We start from the raw sequence: 15,540 nt of genomic DNA, 5'->3' as shown, positions 1-15,540 counted from the left end.
GCAAAAGCAGAGCAGGACTGTGTGGACATTGGCCTACACAGACACGCATGTGTGTGTGCGCGCGCACGCACACACGCACACACACACACACACACACACACACACACACACACACAAGCATACGAGGATGAAAAAGATGCTTGCAGACACCCCCGCCCACACCCACAAACACAGACTCATATAGACGAACAGACTTACACACAGCATATTTAAGCAGTAACAAACAATCACACATGGCCATTGTCAGAATCCTGAGCCAGGTTAGTAGCGTTTTGAGTCTACCAGCTGTTTATGTTCATACACCAATTTGTTTTAATCACTCTTTTTTGCCCTCACGGTCAGACAGAACCTACCATGCCTGGAGTGAGAAGGGGCTGGTTTCGATCAGAGACCTGTACATTGATGGTCAATTTGCATCCTTTGATCTTCTGAAGAGAAAGTTTGGGTTGCCCCAAACACACTTTAACAGATACCTGCAAATTACAGATTATGCTCGATCCAAGATTTGTGACTTTGATGTTCTCCCAAATGAACACGCTTTTTAAAAATGTTTTGTTAAAGCCCCCTCACTCCAGGCATCTTATTTCTAGATTCTTTGTGTCTGTTTGGCGGCTGCATCAGGGCCCCCACTGAGAGGATTGGAGAGGTGTTGATGAGGAACTTGATGAGGAACTTGGTGTTGATTTGTCTAAAATTATACGGGACAGGAGTCTGTCTGCGGTCCAACTCTGCTCAATTAACAGCAGACACCAGCTGATCCAATTTAAAGTCACTCACATCTTCATTTTTCCAAGCATAGGTTCCACAGGATCTTCTACCCTTCTGTCTCGCCATTATGTGATAGGTGTCAGGTGTTAGGGGGTACACTGTCCCATGCCTTTTGGTTTTGTGCTTCACTATCCGGATTCTGGGCCAAAATATTTGATTGGTACTTAAGGCCTATAAAATAACCCTTCAGCCGGAGGCAGAACTCGCCATCTTTGGCTGCTCGGAATCCTCTCTGCTCCTCCCTACGGCTGTGCAACAGTCTCTGACGCAGGGGACGACTTTCGATAAAAGACTCATTCTGAAGGTGTGGAAGTTCCCCTCTCCACCTTCTTTTCAGCTGTTGCTGACGGACAGGTTCTCAATTAAGAAATGTTCAACTATCTGGGACACGTTTCTGGCCTACTTGGACGAGGTTAAAAGCCCAGCTGATTTCTCATGGACCCCTTGCGTGGGATCCCATGCACAACATCTCTTACAAGCACATAAGCACCTTACGCGGCTGGTAGCACCACGTTGTAACATTGGAATGTTGATGATTATGTACTGTATGCTTTTTTCTTTTTCTGTGTCTGAGCCTGGTTTAGTTTTTCATGTTCTGAAAAATTGCAAAATAAAATATTGAAAAAGAAAATCACACATGGCCATTCCTCTAACAGTAAATGCATCAACAAGGGTTTGTCTTCCTCTAGAGACGTACGCGCACAATATGCTTCCCGCCATGCTAACTGAATGGGTAAATAGAGGGACTATTGTCAGGAGCGACAGAGAAAAGACAATGAGAATTCTAATGACAACAGGCTGGCCTCTCTCTTCAGGCAATCATGCAGATTTGTCACCCAGGCAGCACCTCTTTCACAACATCCACACTGACTCACTCATGCTGCAATTAATTCACCCCCTTAGAATTTTTAAGAAGCTTTTGGGAAATTTCAAAGCCCTGATTTTTCAATCGTTCCAATTTGTGTAGCATGATAAAAGGCAGCAAAGCAGAGGCGGAGACAGAGACTGCCTCAGCCAATGACCAGTGGGCACAAGAAATCACACAGTGTGATCTGCTGTAGCAGCTGTATTCATTTGGCTCTCATTAGGCTTGTGATTATGGGCCGCTGGCGAGCGGAAGCCAAGAACAAACAGCGTCTGCCTTGGCCCCTGACACTGCCTGCTGAAGAGCTGGCACAGTTCAACATGCTGCAGAAAGAATCAGCTTAGCAAAAACAAATATTGATGGCATATTAGAAAAACTATTCAGAACTTAGGGCCCAAATGCAGAACCCTTTTGAAATGCAATAATACAAAAATTTAATCCCAGATGCAATATACTAGGGATATTTGGGGATTTTTGAACCAAGTATACAAGAAATATCGGCTGATAACACTGGAATTCAATTGGATGTTAAGATTAAGATTTGTGTTATTGAACCAAATATTTGGATGATCAGAGAATACACATTTTTCATGTTTTCAAGTGCAGCAAAATATGACTCCAGTCATAAGATCCTAGAGTTAAATATGTACCTTTCGATTCGTTCTTCTCCAAGTCTCTGAGCATATGGACAAAGGCCAGCTCAGATCCATCCAGAGACCAGCTCTTATGAAGCACCTCTGCCTGCACCATGTATTTATGACCCTGTGAAACACAGCAAAGTAGCACCCACTGCATCACAACACACGCATAGAAATTACACCGAGTAGAAACACACAGAGATAGACAGATAACACACAGAATGCAAACTACAATGTACAAAACGGTATTGCTCAAGATGTGTGAAAACCTTGGCAGCAGAGAAAGACATAGGCATAGGACAAGACATATAAATTAGCATCAACAAAAAAATACACTCAAAGACACACACATGCCAGATTACATGAACATGTGGATGTGGTGATTGTCCATGGAGAGAGACCGAGACAGAGCAACTGCAAATTGTCTTTTTGGCTGTTCTCTACCCTCCTTGACAGAAGCAGAGGCTTTGCAGTTGGCACACAGGGAGGGAGAGGCAGCGGGCTTGTTAGCCAAGAGTATATCAGGGGTGCTAACTCCCACATGCTCCATCACACTTCAATATACAGTCAATGCTCACACTGCACGATTCATACAGAGTTTCAACTCAATTCACATTGAGATCCAAACCACTAGAGAGCAAGAGACACAGTGTGCTTTTAGATAGACCCCCGCAGCTGGGAATCCAACTTGGGATGTACGGCATGGGAGGCGGAAGCTCTAGCATGGAGGCTAAAAGCCATGGGCTCTAGCATCTGTCGCTAGAGCGTCTCTCGAGGTCTCGGGGAGTGAGTTTTACTCACTGCACAGTACTACCTGCTGGCTACCGTTACATAATGCAGGAACCTTTTAACCTGTTTATTTCTATAATATAACCAAATAGATTATTTTTCAGAGAGCAATTTTTATTGTATTGTTATGTATTCCTCCCACAACCATACCTCTCTATGGATAAAATAAAACTCAGAGACACTGGTAAGTGTCCATTTGGATCGGTTTGTTCTTCTTGTGTGCAGGTGTATGTTTATGCTTCAAAAGATGACAGTGTACTGTAGGGACATGCATGTACAGCACCAGTCACTGCCATTGAGGTACTGTCTGATATATGTTGTGTGCTCCTGCAGTGCCTTGATCATTGGCCCTGTGCTCCAACACAGCTAATACTTCTTCATTCTGGGCTCCTGCTGATCTATGGCATCCCACATGATCTGTCTCATTACGACTGATGGTGTCACCACACAACTGTTTACTTACTGTATCTTCTGCATTCTCAAACATATGAACAGTGCTGAAGAGGCTAGTATTACTAACATGGTATGGGTGTGACCAATAACAGATAACCCTGCCATGATTTACTTTATTTAGAAAAAACGACCATGTTGGTAACAGGCTCAATCAACTGCAGTGAATGACAAATTAATCACGCTTACTTATGTGGTGTAAGCAGTTACCCAGCTGCTAAAATTATGGGTCGTGTCCAGGTGTATACTGTAAATGACATTCACCTCCATCATTACGGCAAAACAAATAAACCTTAATTGATTTGAACAATTTTATGGACTTGTGTACACGGTAACATGGGTAAAAGTGTGTGTGTGTGTGTGTGTGTGTGTGTGTGTGTGTGTGTGTGTGTGTGTGTGTGTGTGTGTACGACAATAGGACTGAGGGGGGAGGTCTGCAGGGTGAGCACTCATAAATCATGTACAAATCACTGGCTCCCTGACAAGCGCTGATAAGACACAATAAAAACAACACCACCCCTTTAGTTCTTTGCTGTTCCCCTCTTGTACATATTCAGCCTGTGTGTGTGCATGCTCGTGTGCAGGAGAGTATCTTTAGTCTGTGTGCGTGCACGCTCGTGTGCAGGAGAGTATCTTTAGTCTGTTTGTGTGCACGCTCCTGTGCAGGAGACTATCTTTAGTCTGTGTGTGTGCACGCTCCTGTGCAGGAGACTATCTTTAGTCTGTATGTGTGCACGCTCCTGTGCAGGAGAGTATCTTTAGTCTGTGTGCGTGCACGCTCCTGTGCAGTGTGCAGGAGAGTATCTTTAGTCTGTGTGCGTGCACGCTCGTGTGCATGAGAGTATCTTTAGTCTGTGTGTGTGCACGCTCCTGTGCAGGAGACTATCTTTAGTCTGTGTGTGTGCACGCTCCTGTGCATGAGAGTATCTTTAGTCTGTGTGCGTGCACGCTCCTGTGCAGGAGAGTATCTTTAGTCTGTGTGCGTGCACGCTCCTGTGCAGGAGAGTATCTTTAGTCTGTGTGTGTGCACGCTCCTGTGCATGAGAGTATCTTTAGTCTGTGTGTGTGCACGCTCCTGTGCAGGAGACTATCTTTAGTCTGTGTGTGTGCACGCTCCTGTGCAGGAGAGTATCTTTAGTCTGTGTGTGTGCACGCTCCTGTGCAGGAGAGTATCTTTAGTCTGTGTGCGTGCACGCTCCTGTGCAGGAGAGTATCTTTAGTCTGTGTGCGTGCACGCTCGTGTGCAGGAGAGTATCTTTAGTCTGTGTGTGCACGCTCCTGTGCAGGAGACTATCTTTAGTCTGTGTGTGTGCACGCTCCTGTGCATGAGAGTATCTTTAGTCTGTGTGTGTGCACGCTCCTGTGCAGGAGAGTATCTTTAGTCTGTGTGTGTGCACGCTCCTGTGCATGAGAGTATCTTTAGTCTGTGTGTGTGCACGCTCCTGTGCAGGAGAGTATCTTTAGTCTGTGTGTGTGCACGCTCCTGTGCAGGAGAGTATCTTTAGTCTGTGTGTGTGCACGCTCCTGTGCAGGAGAGTATCTTTAGTCTGTGTGCGTGCACGCTCCTGTGCAGGAGAGTATCTTTAGTCTGTGTGCGTGCACGCTCGTGTGCAGGAGAGTAAATTTAGTCTGTGTGCGTGCACGCTCCTGTGCAGGAGAGTATCTTTAGTCTGTGTGTGCACGCTCCTGTGCAGGAGAGTATCTTTAGTCTGTGTGCGTGCACGCTCCTGTGCAGGAGAGTATCTTTAGTCTGTGTGCGTGCACGCTCCTGTGCAGGAGAGTATGAGTGTCTGTCAGTGAGAAATAAATATGTAGACTGGGAATAAGAAAGCAAGAGGGAGAGGAAAAGAGTGATGCATGATTGTGTTGGCACAGATAACACTGTCAGTTGTCAGTGATACCATAGTCTCTGTGGGAGGCTGGTTCTGGTCTGTGACCTCCTCTCCTCCTTGTTGGGTAGCGTCTGTCGCCTTGACCCCCTTGTCCTGGGTGGGGGATCCCTTCTGGTTCTCCTCAGCACTTTGGGCTGTGCAGGCAGGGTCTGTAACCGGCAAGATACACACACAGGATGTTAAATTAAAGGCCTAAACATGGTCATCCCTCAGAGCCTCGCCCCGCCCTCCCCGTATGACGGCGGGTGGAGCGCCGTCCTACGGGGAGGGGGCCCCGTCGGCTGACGGGGGCTGCTCGAAAATGTGACTTCACGGCGACGATACGTGCGTGACTTCAGCTGCAGGAGAGTTGTGATTGGCCGTTGCCCTGGCTTATCGTCGTAAAGTCGCATTTCAAAGCATGATGTTAGATTATAACGAACTAGTTGTGTGGCTTAGCCTTCCCAAATGTTGAGGGTCATTTTTTAGAATTTAATACATAGAATTGGGAACGTTACATTCAATTTCATTCAGACTGCCTGGCACACAATCTCCGCCATTTTCACACGGAGCTTCCACAGGAGGGAGGGAGGGAGGGCGTAGTGGCGTCCGAGCATGTAGGGCTAGCTGGCGCCGGCAGACGGCGAGACGGCTCCAATTCGAGGCGGACGGACGACCATGTTTAGGCCTTTTAGTCCAGGCAAAGTAGCGTTTTACGACAAACTAATTGTAAAATAATTTTTTGCAGCTTAGATCATTTCTATGAGGTGTCCAGAACAACATACTAAAAGTCCTAAGAAATCCTAGTTGAGGAAATATGTTTAATTCTCATCAATCCAAGATGTGTGCCAGTAAGGCCAGACAACAATACACCCCAATGGGGCTATTTTTTTCCTTTACTCCTATCAAAATAAAACTTTATACAATGAAAGTATCCATGAAAAGTAACATTTTTTGTATTACAAGTTTCTTTGAAAATGAATTTGAATATGCAAATGAGCTATACACTAATCGAATAGTGTATAACCCCCCCATTAAAAACATGCAGAAGATCAGATCGTCATCGTCATCCGACCAGTGACGACATTAATAATGTCGGTTTTTGATTATGGTGATGTTGTATACATGCATGCCTCATCTTCCATTTTGAAGTCCCTCGATGCTGTTTATCACAGTGCTCTGCGTTTTATCACAGGCGAGGCTTTTCTTACACACCATTGTACTTTGTACGAAAAGGTGGGCTGGTCCTCCCTAATGGCTCGTAGAGAAAAACACTGTCTTTTATTTATTTACAAAGCTTTAATTGGGAAACTCCCGGCATATTTGTCCTCACTTCTCATTCATAACAGTGGAGGTTATCAAACTCGCTCACAGTCCTGTATTAGACTATCTATCCCACGTGTGAGGACTGAACAAGGAAAGAGTGCTTTTGCTTTCTATGCCCCCAACAGTTGGAATAGACTTCAGGACACTCTGAAAATAGAAGCATTGATCCCTCTTGTTTCCTTTAAAACTCTTTTAGAAGGTCTCCCACATAATGGGTGCTCTTGTTTTACTTGAAAGTGGGCTTTTCACCTATTCTTAATGTTGTTTTGATTGTCTGTCTGTAACTTGAAACCTTGTGTATGTGTTCCTCTGTACCAGGGCTCTCTTGAAAATGAGAGCTTGCTCTCAAGAGATATCCCTGTATAAATAAAGGTGAAATAAAAAAAAAATAAAAAAAAAAAAGAATATAGGCTACCCAAAATATACCCGCATAGGAGTAAAGGAAAAAATGAAGCCTATCACAATCAAACCTCACACAGTGAAAGTATACATGAAAAGGAACTTTTTTGTTTTACAAGTTTCTTGGAAAAATCTATTTTAAATATGCAAATGAGCTCAACACTAGGCCTAATTGACTTGTCCAATAAGCCATAAAGTCACAAGTAAAACAGGGGCCAAATAACTAACACATTCATGTCTATTTAGTAAGTACGGTGCCTCAGTGGTAGAGCTGTCGCCTCACAGTCAGAAGGTCCTGAGTTCGATTCTCGCCTGGGACACTGTGGGCGCTGTGGTTGTGTTCCCCTCCATACAGTGTTGCCAGATGGCAAATGTTGAATTATCGTACCAGAGGGTCAAAATTATCGTTTTTGGAGTGAAATTATCGTACGCCCCCTCCCCAGCGCGGCGCGCCTTCGGCGCGCCTATGTCGGAGGGGCTGCGACTGATCACAGGCTACTTTGGGGGTTTGGCATGATTTTTCAACACTGTGATCTCAGCCTGCGTTGCAACAACAACAAAACACCCTGCAACAGCTTTGAGCCAGCCAGTGATTTGCGTTGCTTTCCCATTCAGTCCGGTACATTTGTTTTCTGTGTTTACTTTTTGGCTGTCCAGGCGCGGCTCCCCTCTCGGCTCTCCCCTGTCGTCACATTCCTCTTGGTCAGCAGCACGCTTCGTTTTCTTTATGTTTTATTTGATAGTTTACAAGACTCGCCCCGTATCTTCCCGCATTCTGCTCTGTGACGCGCACCTACTGTGACTGTCTGTGTTGATGGTTTTCAGGTTGTGCGCGGCCGTGCCGGTTTCTATTTCCTTTCCCCTCCCAACCAATCATGACTCACGTTCACATCACGTGCCTCACGGACACATTGGCTGCAAATATGTTGTCTGAAGAGATTATTATATAAACAGATAGAGTGATAGACGTAGGATTCGACTGTCACAAAATGATGAAATGATCGTACATTTGGGGGATTTTGGGATTATTGATCGTACATCGTACAGAGGTTGAAATTATCGTACAAATACGATAATTATCGTACGTCTGGCAACGCTGCCCCCATATCTTCAGTGCCTACTGCCCAGGTGGGGTATCTCGTCGTAAGGGCCTTTCTCTCTGTGTGGAGTTTGCATGTTCTCCCCGTGCTCCCCCAGGGGGTTCCTCCGTATATAACCCCCCCATTAAAAACATGCAGAAGATCAGATCGTCATCGTCATCCGACCAGTGACGACAACATCCGAAGTTGGTCCCCGGGCGCTGTACGAGAAAGCGACCACTGCTCCTGGCCTGCCCCTCGGAGGAAAGGACATGCCTGGATGGGTTAAATGCAGAGGACACTTTTCACGTCAGCATGAGTGTGTTGTGGCCGCATGCATGTATTATGGTGTTCGTGTGACAATAAAAGACGGGCTTGTCCCGTTACGAGAGTTTTTTTTAAGTTAACCTATGCATAAACAAGATAAATTTGAAGTCACTTGCCACACTTACCTGGGTCACTTGCCACAAAAAGACTTATATTGACCTTAAGAATTGATTGCACAATCTTGTCTCCAGTTGCTTTCTAAATTATTATTTTTTATTTGCGAACAAGCCTAACCTAATGACATGACAGAAAGTCAGAATAGCCATCTTAGTCATTAGTAACGTGGTGAGATTACATTTTGGCCTGGTAGATTTACAAATAATTGGTATTGTTGGTAAGATTACGAGATAACAGGCAGAAGTCATTCTTACCAACTAAACGATTCACTCTCACACAGAAGACAGATGAAAAACCAGATAGACACACTTTCCAGACATTCCAGCTCTTTAAATAATTTTGCCAGACACCAAAACTGCTTCTGTTTTTGTAGTAAGCAAGTATTTCAGACCAGGCGGGCCACACATCAGACTTCCACCGTTTGTAAAGTAGCTTTGCAGTGTTATGAGAAGCTAGCAACAGCAATATCTAGGCTAGAAACCCAATCGGAACATTTTAAGTTACCAACTCCTTTCTTTTTTTTTTTTTTCCCGATTTTTTTTATCCCATTTTATCCCCCATTAGTGCTCACTTGATTTCTCAATCCTGGTTGCTACTCCATCCTCTGCCAATCTGGGGAGAGCCGAGACTGGCTCCATGCTTCCTCCGAGACATGGGCAGTCAGCCAGCCGCTTCTTTTCACCTGACAGAGGAAGCTTCACTGGTAGGACATAGCACGTGGGAGGTTCACGCTATTCCAACCAGTTCCCCTCCCTCTGAACAGGCGCCCTTAACGACCAGAGGAGGAACCACATTAGCAACCAGGATATTGTATGTTTTTGTGAAGGGGGTTCCTATATGAAGGAAACCCCCGGGAGGCACGGGGAGAACATGCAAACTCCACACAGAAAGGCCCTTTTGACGACCCCACCCGGGCGGTGGGCACTCGAGGACATGCGGACGGGCACGCATTCCTTCAGCGTTCACATCGTCCCAGGTGGGAATCGAACCCACGACCTTCGAGCTGTGAGGTGATAGTGCTTACCACTGCACCACCGTACCTCCCACCAACTCCTTTCTAACTAAACATTTCTATCTGGTTAGGCTTGTTCGCAAAAAAAAAAAAAAAAAAATTAGAAAGCAACTGGAGGCAAGATTGTGCAATCAATTCTTAAGGTCAATATAAGTCTTTTTGTGGCAAGTGACCCAGGTAAGTGTGGCAAGTGACTTCAAATTTATCTTGTTTATGCATAGGTTAACTTACTGAATAGACATGAATGTGTTAGTTATTTGGCCCCTGTTTTACTTGTGACTTTATGGCTTATTGGACAAGTCAATTAGGCCTAGTGTTGAGCTCATTTGCATATTTAAAATAGATTTTTCCAAGAAACTTGTAAAACAAAAAAGTTCCTTTTCATGTATACTTTCACTGTGTGAGGTTTGATTGTGATAGGCTTCATTTTTTCCTTTACTCCTATGCGGGTATATTTTGGGTAGCCTATATTCGATTAGTGTATAGCTCATTTGCATATTCAAATTCATTTTCAAAGAAACTTGTAATACAAAATTTTTTACTTTTCATGGATACTTTCATTGTATAAAGTTTTATTTTGATAGGAGTAAAGGAAGAATATAGCCCCATTGGGGTGTATTGTTGTCTGGCCTTACTGGCACACATCTTGGATTGATGAGAATTAAACATATTTCCTCAACTAGGATTTCTTAGGACTTTTAGTATGTTGTTCTGGACACCTCATAGAAATGATCTAAGCTGCAAAAAATTCTTTTACAATTAGTTTGTTTTTTGGTTCCAAAATGAGTTACTTTGCCTGGACTATTTAGCCTTTATACCCGAGAAAGGATGAGAATGGTCACCAAGCTTTCCTTTTCTTACGAGCACGACACGAGCTTGAACTGAAAGACAGACTAAAGACAGATTGAGAGGCAGGTTTTTGTCTCTAGTGCTTTAGTTCCACTGTCGGGCAGATTATGATTATGATTATGCCTCCCACGGCAGATAGTTAAAGCAATATTACTTAATGTATAATCAACCAAGCTCTTCTCAATCTTATATTTCATAGAACTGGCCACAGTGGTGGTAGAGCAAATTTGCCCTGCTTTATCCATGTGTCCGTGAGGCATTATTATGGATCCCACAGCATTTCCAGCCAAGACGTGAAACAAACCACTCCCGTTTCGCATGACGCGACCAGAACAAGCCCGTCACAGTAGAAGGGCGGGATGTGTGCGATGCTGCTCTGGCAACACACAAAGCGGTTTATCTCAAGAACCGTTCATCCGATCGACTTCAAGCTTGGGGAGTGTGCTGCCGAGAACCCGACGGAGTGTGGCGCCCAATCTTAATACATCTTCTGCCAGGTGGGTGTGTGTGCTTCATCCCTTACGCCCCAAACCAGCGGACGACTCACCTCTGTTGGACTGGAAGCGGAACACAGGAATGACCACGTGGCCCTTCCCGGTGTTGCGAGCCACCTCCTTCTCATGGTCCAGGATGGACAGACAGATCATTACGTCTGGCTTGGATGTCTGGAACTGGACTGTTCCCAGGTGGTCCGCTGTCACCTTGACGGAGTAGCTGTGGAAATTTTCCAACAGTTGTTCTTGGAGTATCATCATTAGGCTCTCAAACTACCTTTCAGTTTTTTAGCTTGACCACCATGCATTTTTTACTTTATCTAAAGGGGGTTGAAAGGGTTTCAAAAGCGACGTGTCGTAGAATTTTCCCATAGAGGAACATGTAAATCATTCATGATGAATCAACTGCCTCACAATCCTCTGTCTTACCGACATATTATGTTTTTGTCATTGGGAATGTAATAATCCCGGAATTCCTTCACTGAGAAGTTGCTGAGTGGCGTCTCAAGGGCCAGTTGTGGCAGAGGTTCCCTTGAGCCAATCAGGCGCATCCTCCACTTCGTACCAACGAGGGGAGTTTCAGGTGTGAACGCCTCTGCTGCAAAGGTGTAGCCAAGCTGCAATGAGGGAGGCACAGAGATTTACACATGATGTCAAGAGCTCTTTACTTACAGAGGGAGGTGTGTTGGACAGATGCAAGAGGGGAATCACAGCAAACATCATTTAATTTGTTTTACTGCACTCTTCAGAATTTATTTCATGTCTAATGTTGGGAATACCTCATCTACATAGCAACTTATTACACCAGCCCTGATTGGCTGGCATTGATGACATATTATTTGTCAGGGAGGAAAAGGACACTCCCTCTCCTTATGTTGAGCTGACACATGCATCATTCATGACAAGCTTGTATCTAGCTTCTGATAAGATAATGCAGGAGGCATTCCTAAAGTGGGGCACTTTATCATGGTGATTAGAAATCTGGCAATATGCAAATAAGTTACAAAGAAATACACGCTCAGAATGCCAAGGACCTGAGACTTTGCAGTACAAGGATTTACAGCACAAACAGACCTTATTGGGTTCAAAGACATGAGGGGCTACTTTGTTGAAGACTCTGCACAGCTCCTCTCCTGTGTCGTTGTTTATGATGTGGAGCAGACAAGGGGCTGGAGAGTAGACCTTTGCTACCAGCAGCATCTCCTTAGGAACCAGGAACACCTCTCTTCGCACACAAAAAAAAAGACAATGGGGTAACCAAGTCAATAGTTACAATTTACAAAATCTGATCAAATTAACGTTGTTCTGATCGGATCCCCTGTTTTTGTTGAAATCCTGAATATGAATATGAACTTTCACTTTTAATGCTTCACATCCATACAGGTAGGCACTTTTACACACCTTGGCGCTGCCCAGCACATCCACAGTTTTCACCTGTTTTTCCACTGAGCAGCTTCACTGGAGGAGCTGAGGGCTAAGTGCCTCGTTCAAGGTCAACTCGACAGTATTTGTTGAGGGAGGAACGTTGCTGATTAAATTTATTCCCCCAGATTGCCCATGCCGGTCTGGAGATTCAAACCGGCAGCCTTCCAGTGACAAGGCTAATTCTCTAACCTCTCAGCTACCACCTGTGCCTGTGTGTCCTAACCTAAAGACCAACAGCCACGAGATGGCTGTGTCCGGGAGGGGGACAGAGTAATCAGCGAAGGTGATCCTGGTGCTCTCATCCTGCTGACAGGGGTAGAGCTCTGCTGTCTTCTCAGAGTGGCTGAGGATACACCTGTGTGCCAGGAAGCATAGCAGAAGAGAGCAGGAGAGAGAGACAGGGATGAGGGGTCAGTATAATCAGGACAATGGAGTGAGAGGAGGGAATATTGACTCACAACACTGACATTTCTTTGACCAACACCTGTTCTTACCGCCTTGGTCTCTCTACCTGAACCGCAGATACTGTACATGCAAACACACTGCCACTTTAAGTGAGACCCTCTAACTAAACGTATGCCTCTATAATTCCATTCATAATGAACACAATGACTATTTGGGTCATGGGTTTTATACACTTTCTGTAATAAAACATCTAAAGCATCGATCTTATTATCATATGGGGGACCGTGGGACAAAATCCTATCAAATGGGGGTCCTTTGTCAGTTTAGGCGTCCTTCATGTGAAACAATTTGAGAACCACTGGAATAGGTCATTTACCACCACATTGTCTTCAACACCCAGGTCTATTCTACTCTGTGTCTGTGTGTGGAACTGCCAGTAATATCCAAGACTCAGCTCTCAGTCTTAATCCGTTTCACTACCTTAAAGTTGAGCTGAACCCAAAAATGACTTTTCCTTTCTTTTAGTTCAAATACCTGGGTATGCAGTGCACCTATTTAATAATGTATGCAAACAAAATCACAACAATCTAATTTCTTTCCCGAGGGAAGCGCCACAACACACTGAATCCCACTCGATTTGGAGGCGGAACACGCCAGGATTGGCCAAAGCCCAATCCAGTCCCCAGAATTGTCAAATAAAATCATCGACATGATACTATGACCCGCCTCTCAACCTGTCATCTTAGACAAACTATGTTTTTAGTCTGAAACGGACTCATTATGCACGTGACAAACAGGTTCAGTTCGACTTTAAGACTGAGAATATTATTATTTAAATCTTTTCATAACGTTAGGTGGTGCTGTTGGAAGCCTTGCATCGGAGAACCAATCATGAGTGTTGTGGGCGGGCCTGCTTTCTGGGGGCAGTGACGCTCATGCAGAACCGGTGTCTTGCAAAACATCGCCGCATTTGCGGAGAAACATATTAATCACTTAGAAACAAACATAACCTGTTAATAGGACGTGTTTCATCCGGCCCCGGCGGCTAGAGGTCTTTCCCCCAGCGATAAGCCCGACTCCCGAGGCTAACGTTACAGAGCCTGCTGATGACTTCACAGTAGCAAGCGGACCACTTCCGGGTAGGAAAAACTATTACTACTACTAACAACAGGTATAAACTCTCTTTGCAGCACATCAGTGTCTTGCTCTATATTGGAACTATGAAACATTGCATTGCCGCTACCAAATAAAATTCTAATAATTAATGTAGGCGTGTCTGCTGCCGGCCATTCTCGCTGGGCTCGAAGAGACAGATTTTGACAATGAAATTCCCAGACGTTTGGTGGTTAGGTGGCGCTGCTCACCAAACGTCTGGAAACCGAGACTAGTAATATCCATCAATGAGAAACTGTTATTTTTGCCTCAGTAATACTTCAATTCCTTCATACTTGACTCAAGTCATTGTAGGTGGCGATATTGAGCTCCCTAAACATTCTCAAATAAAATACTTTTTAACCCATATTTAACCACACAACTTGACCAACAGCACATTAAGGCCTGAAGGAGAGCCACTGATCAGCTGGGAAATCCACTGCAGCATGTCAAGCTCAGAGTTGTTGGGGATTGCTATTGGAAAGATTCTAGCAGTATGTTTTATTATTGTTTTTTGCCCCCTGTTGAGAGGAGCAAACCAGCCTTGTTGATGGAGTTATTGATTATGGATGTGCATCTCAAAGCATGATTGTGTATTGATTAGTGTCAGGGTGAATCCATGCCTTCAGACCGTGCTGCCTGCAGGAACCTCACTACCAAGGCAATCACTAAAACCAACACTGGGTTCATTTTGCCTGGCCACACATGCACATAACTGCCTATTGCTGCCTGCAAAAAAACCAATACAAAGCAATCTAACACCATTTTCAAAAATCACAGGCATTTGACCAAGTCTGAAGATCAATAGATCAATAAGACCAATACACAGTATACGAGGGATCAGTGTTGGTAAACAAACGGCTTACTGGGGGTAACTTTATAATGGGCACCCTACGGAGCCAGCCTTGAGTGTCTCACTCTAGTCGGCTGTGCTGTTTACTAAATTCACTTCATTTTAAAAACTGCAACAGTTCTCACAACTTTAACACGACATGCATTATACATCAGACTTGAGCTACTCCTGCCCTCTCAGAATGTCAAAATATAAGCGATGTGATGGATAGTTTTTGAGATAATAACGTTTGTTTGGCACAACTCATACAGTACTAGTTAACTGCGGCGGGGTTCCGCATTTCCGGGGGGTTGTGATGTCACGCTGATTCGTCCATAATATACCTACTGCACGGGTGGCGTGCAGTGCCCAAACCTTTTTAGGATGATAGCTACAACTAGTCACGAGCTACTTCTTTTCCCCTTGTCCCCCCAAATACATATTTAGCACATTTTAACATTATTATATTATTTATTTAATGTTATCATGTTAAATACGGTAGCTACTGAGTTAGCTATACAGTATGAGTGGGATTTAGTTTGTGCATTAAAAATAAAATATTAAAAAATAATACATTTTGGATTTCTTTGGCAAGCTACTGATGGCCCGAGATCTACCGGTAGATCACAATCTACCTATTGGGCACCGTGACCTACTGTATATAACCTAGCTGAAATGCATTCCAGCGATAGCATTTGGTGCCATTATACATGGTTCCCAGTTCCCACACATTCTTAAATTC

At 44.5% G+C, this 15,540-nt stretch overlaps 1 protein-coding gene across 1 annotated transcript in view; it reads right to left on the bottom strand.

Moving 5' to 3' along the window:
- Positions 1-15,540, bottom strand: part of adgb (androglobin) — a gene marked incomplete at both ends in the record, with an annotated part of 75,375 nt that overhangs the window by 10,134 nt on the left and 49,701 nt on the right. The window contains 6 exons of the mRNA XM_083643028.1: positions 2,284-2,395; positions 5,388-5,551; positions 11,038-11,204; positions 11,414-11,601; positions 12,059-12,209; positions 12,633-12,764. Of these exons, the coding sequence (XP_083499154.1) occupies positions 2,284-2,395; positions 5,388-5,551; positions 11,038-11,204; positions 11,414-11,601; positions 12,059-12,209; positions 12,633-12,764 (914 nt within the window). The remainder of the gene's footprint in view (positions 1-2,283; positions 2,396-5,387; positions 5,552-11,037; positions 11,205-11,413; positions 11,602-12,058; positions 12,210-12,632; positions 12,765-15,540) is intronic.

Source organism: Poromitra crassiceps, assembly GCF_964638095.1.
Source record: "Poromitra crassiceps genome assembly, chromosome: 9".
NCBI lineage: Eukaryota > Metazoa > Chordata > Actinopteri > Beryciformes > Melamphaidae > Poromitra > Poromitra crassiceps.
Note: the sequence above shows the minus strand (reverse complement) of the source record. Positions and strands in the feature narration are given on the sequence as shown.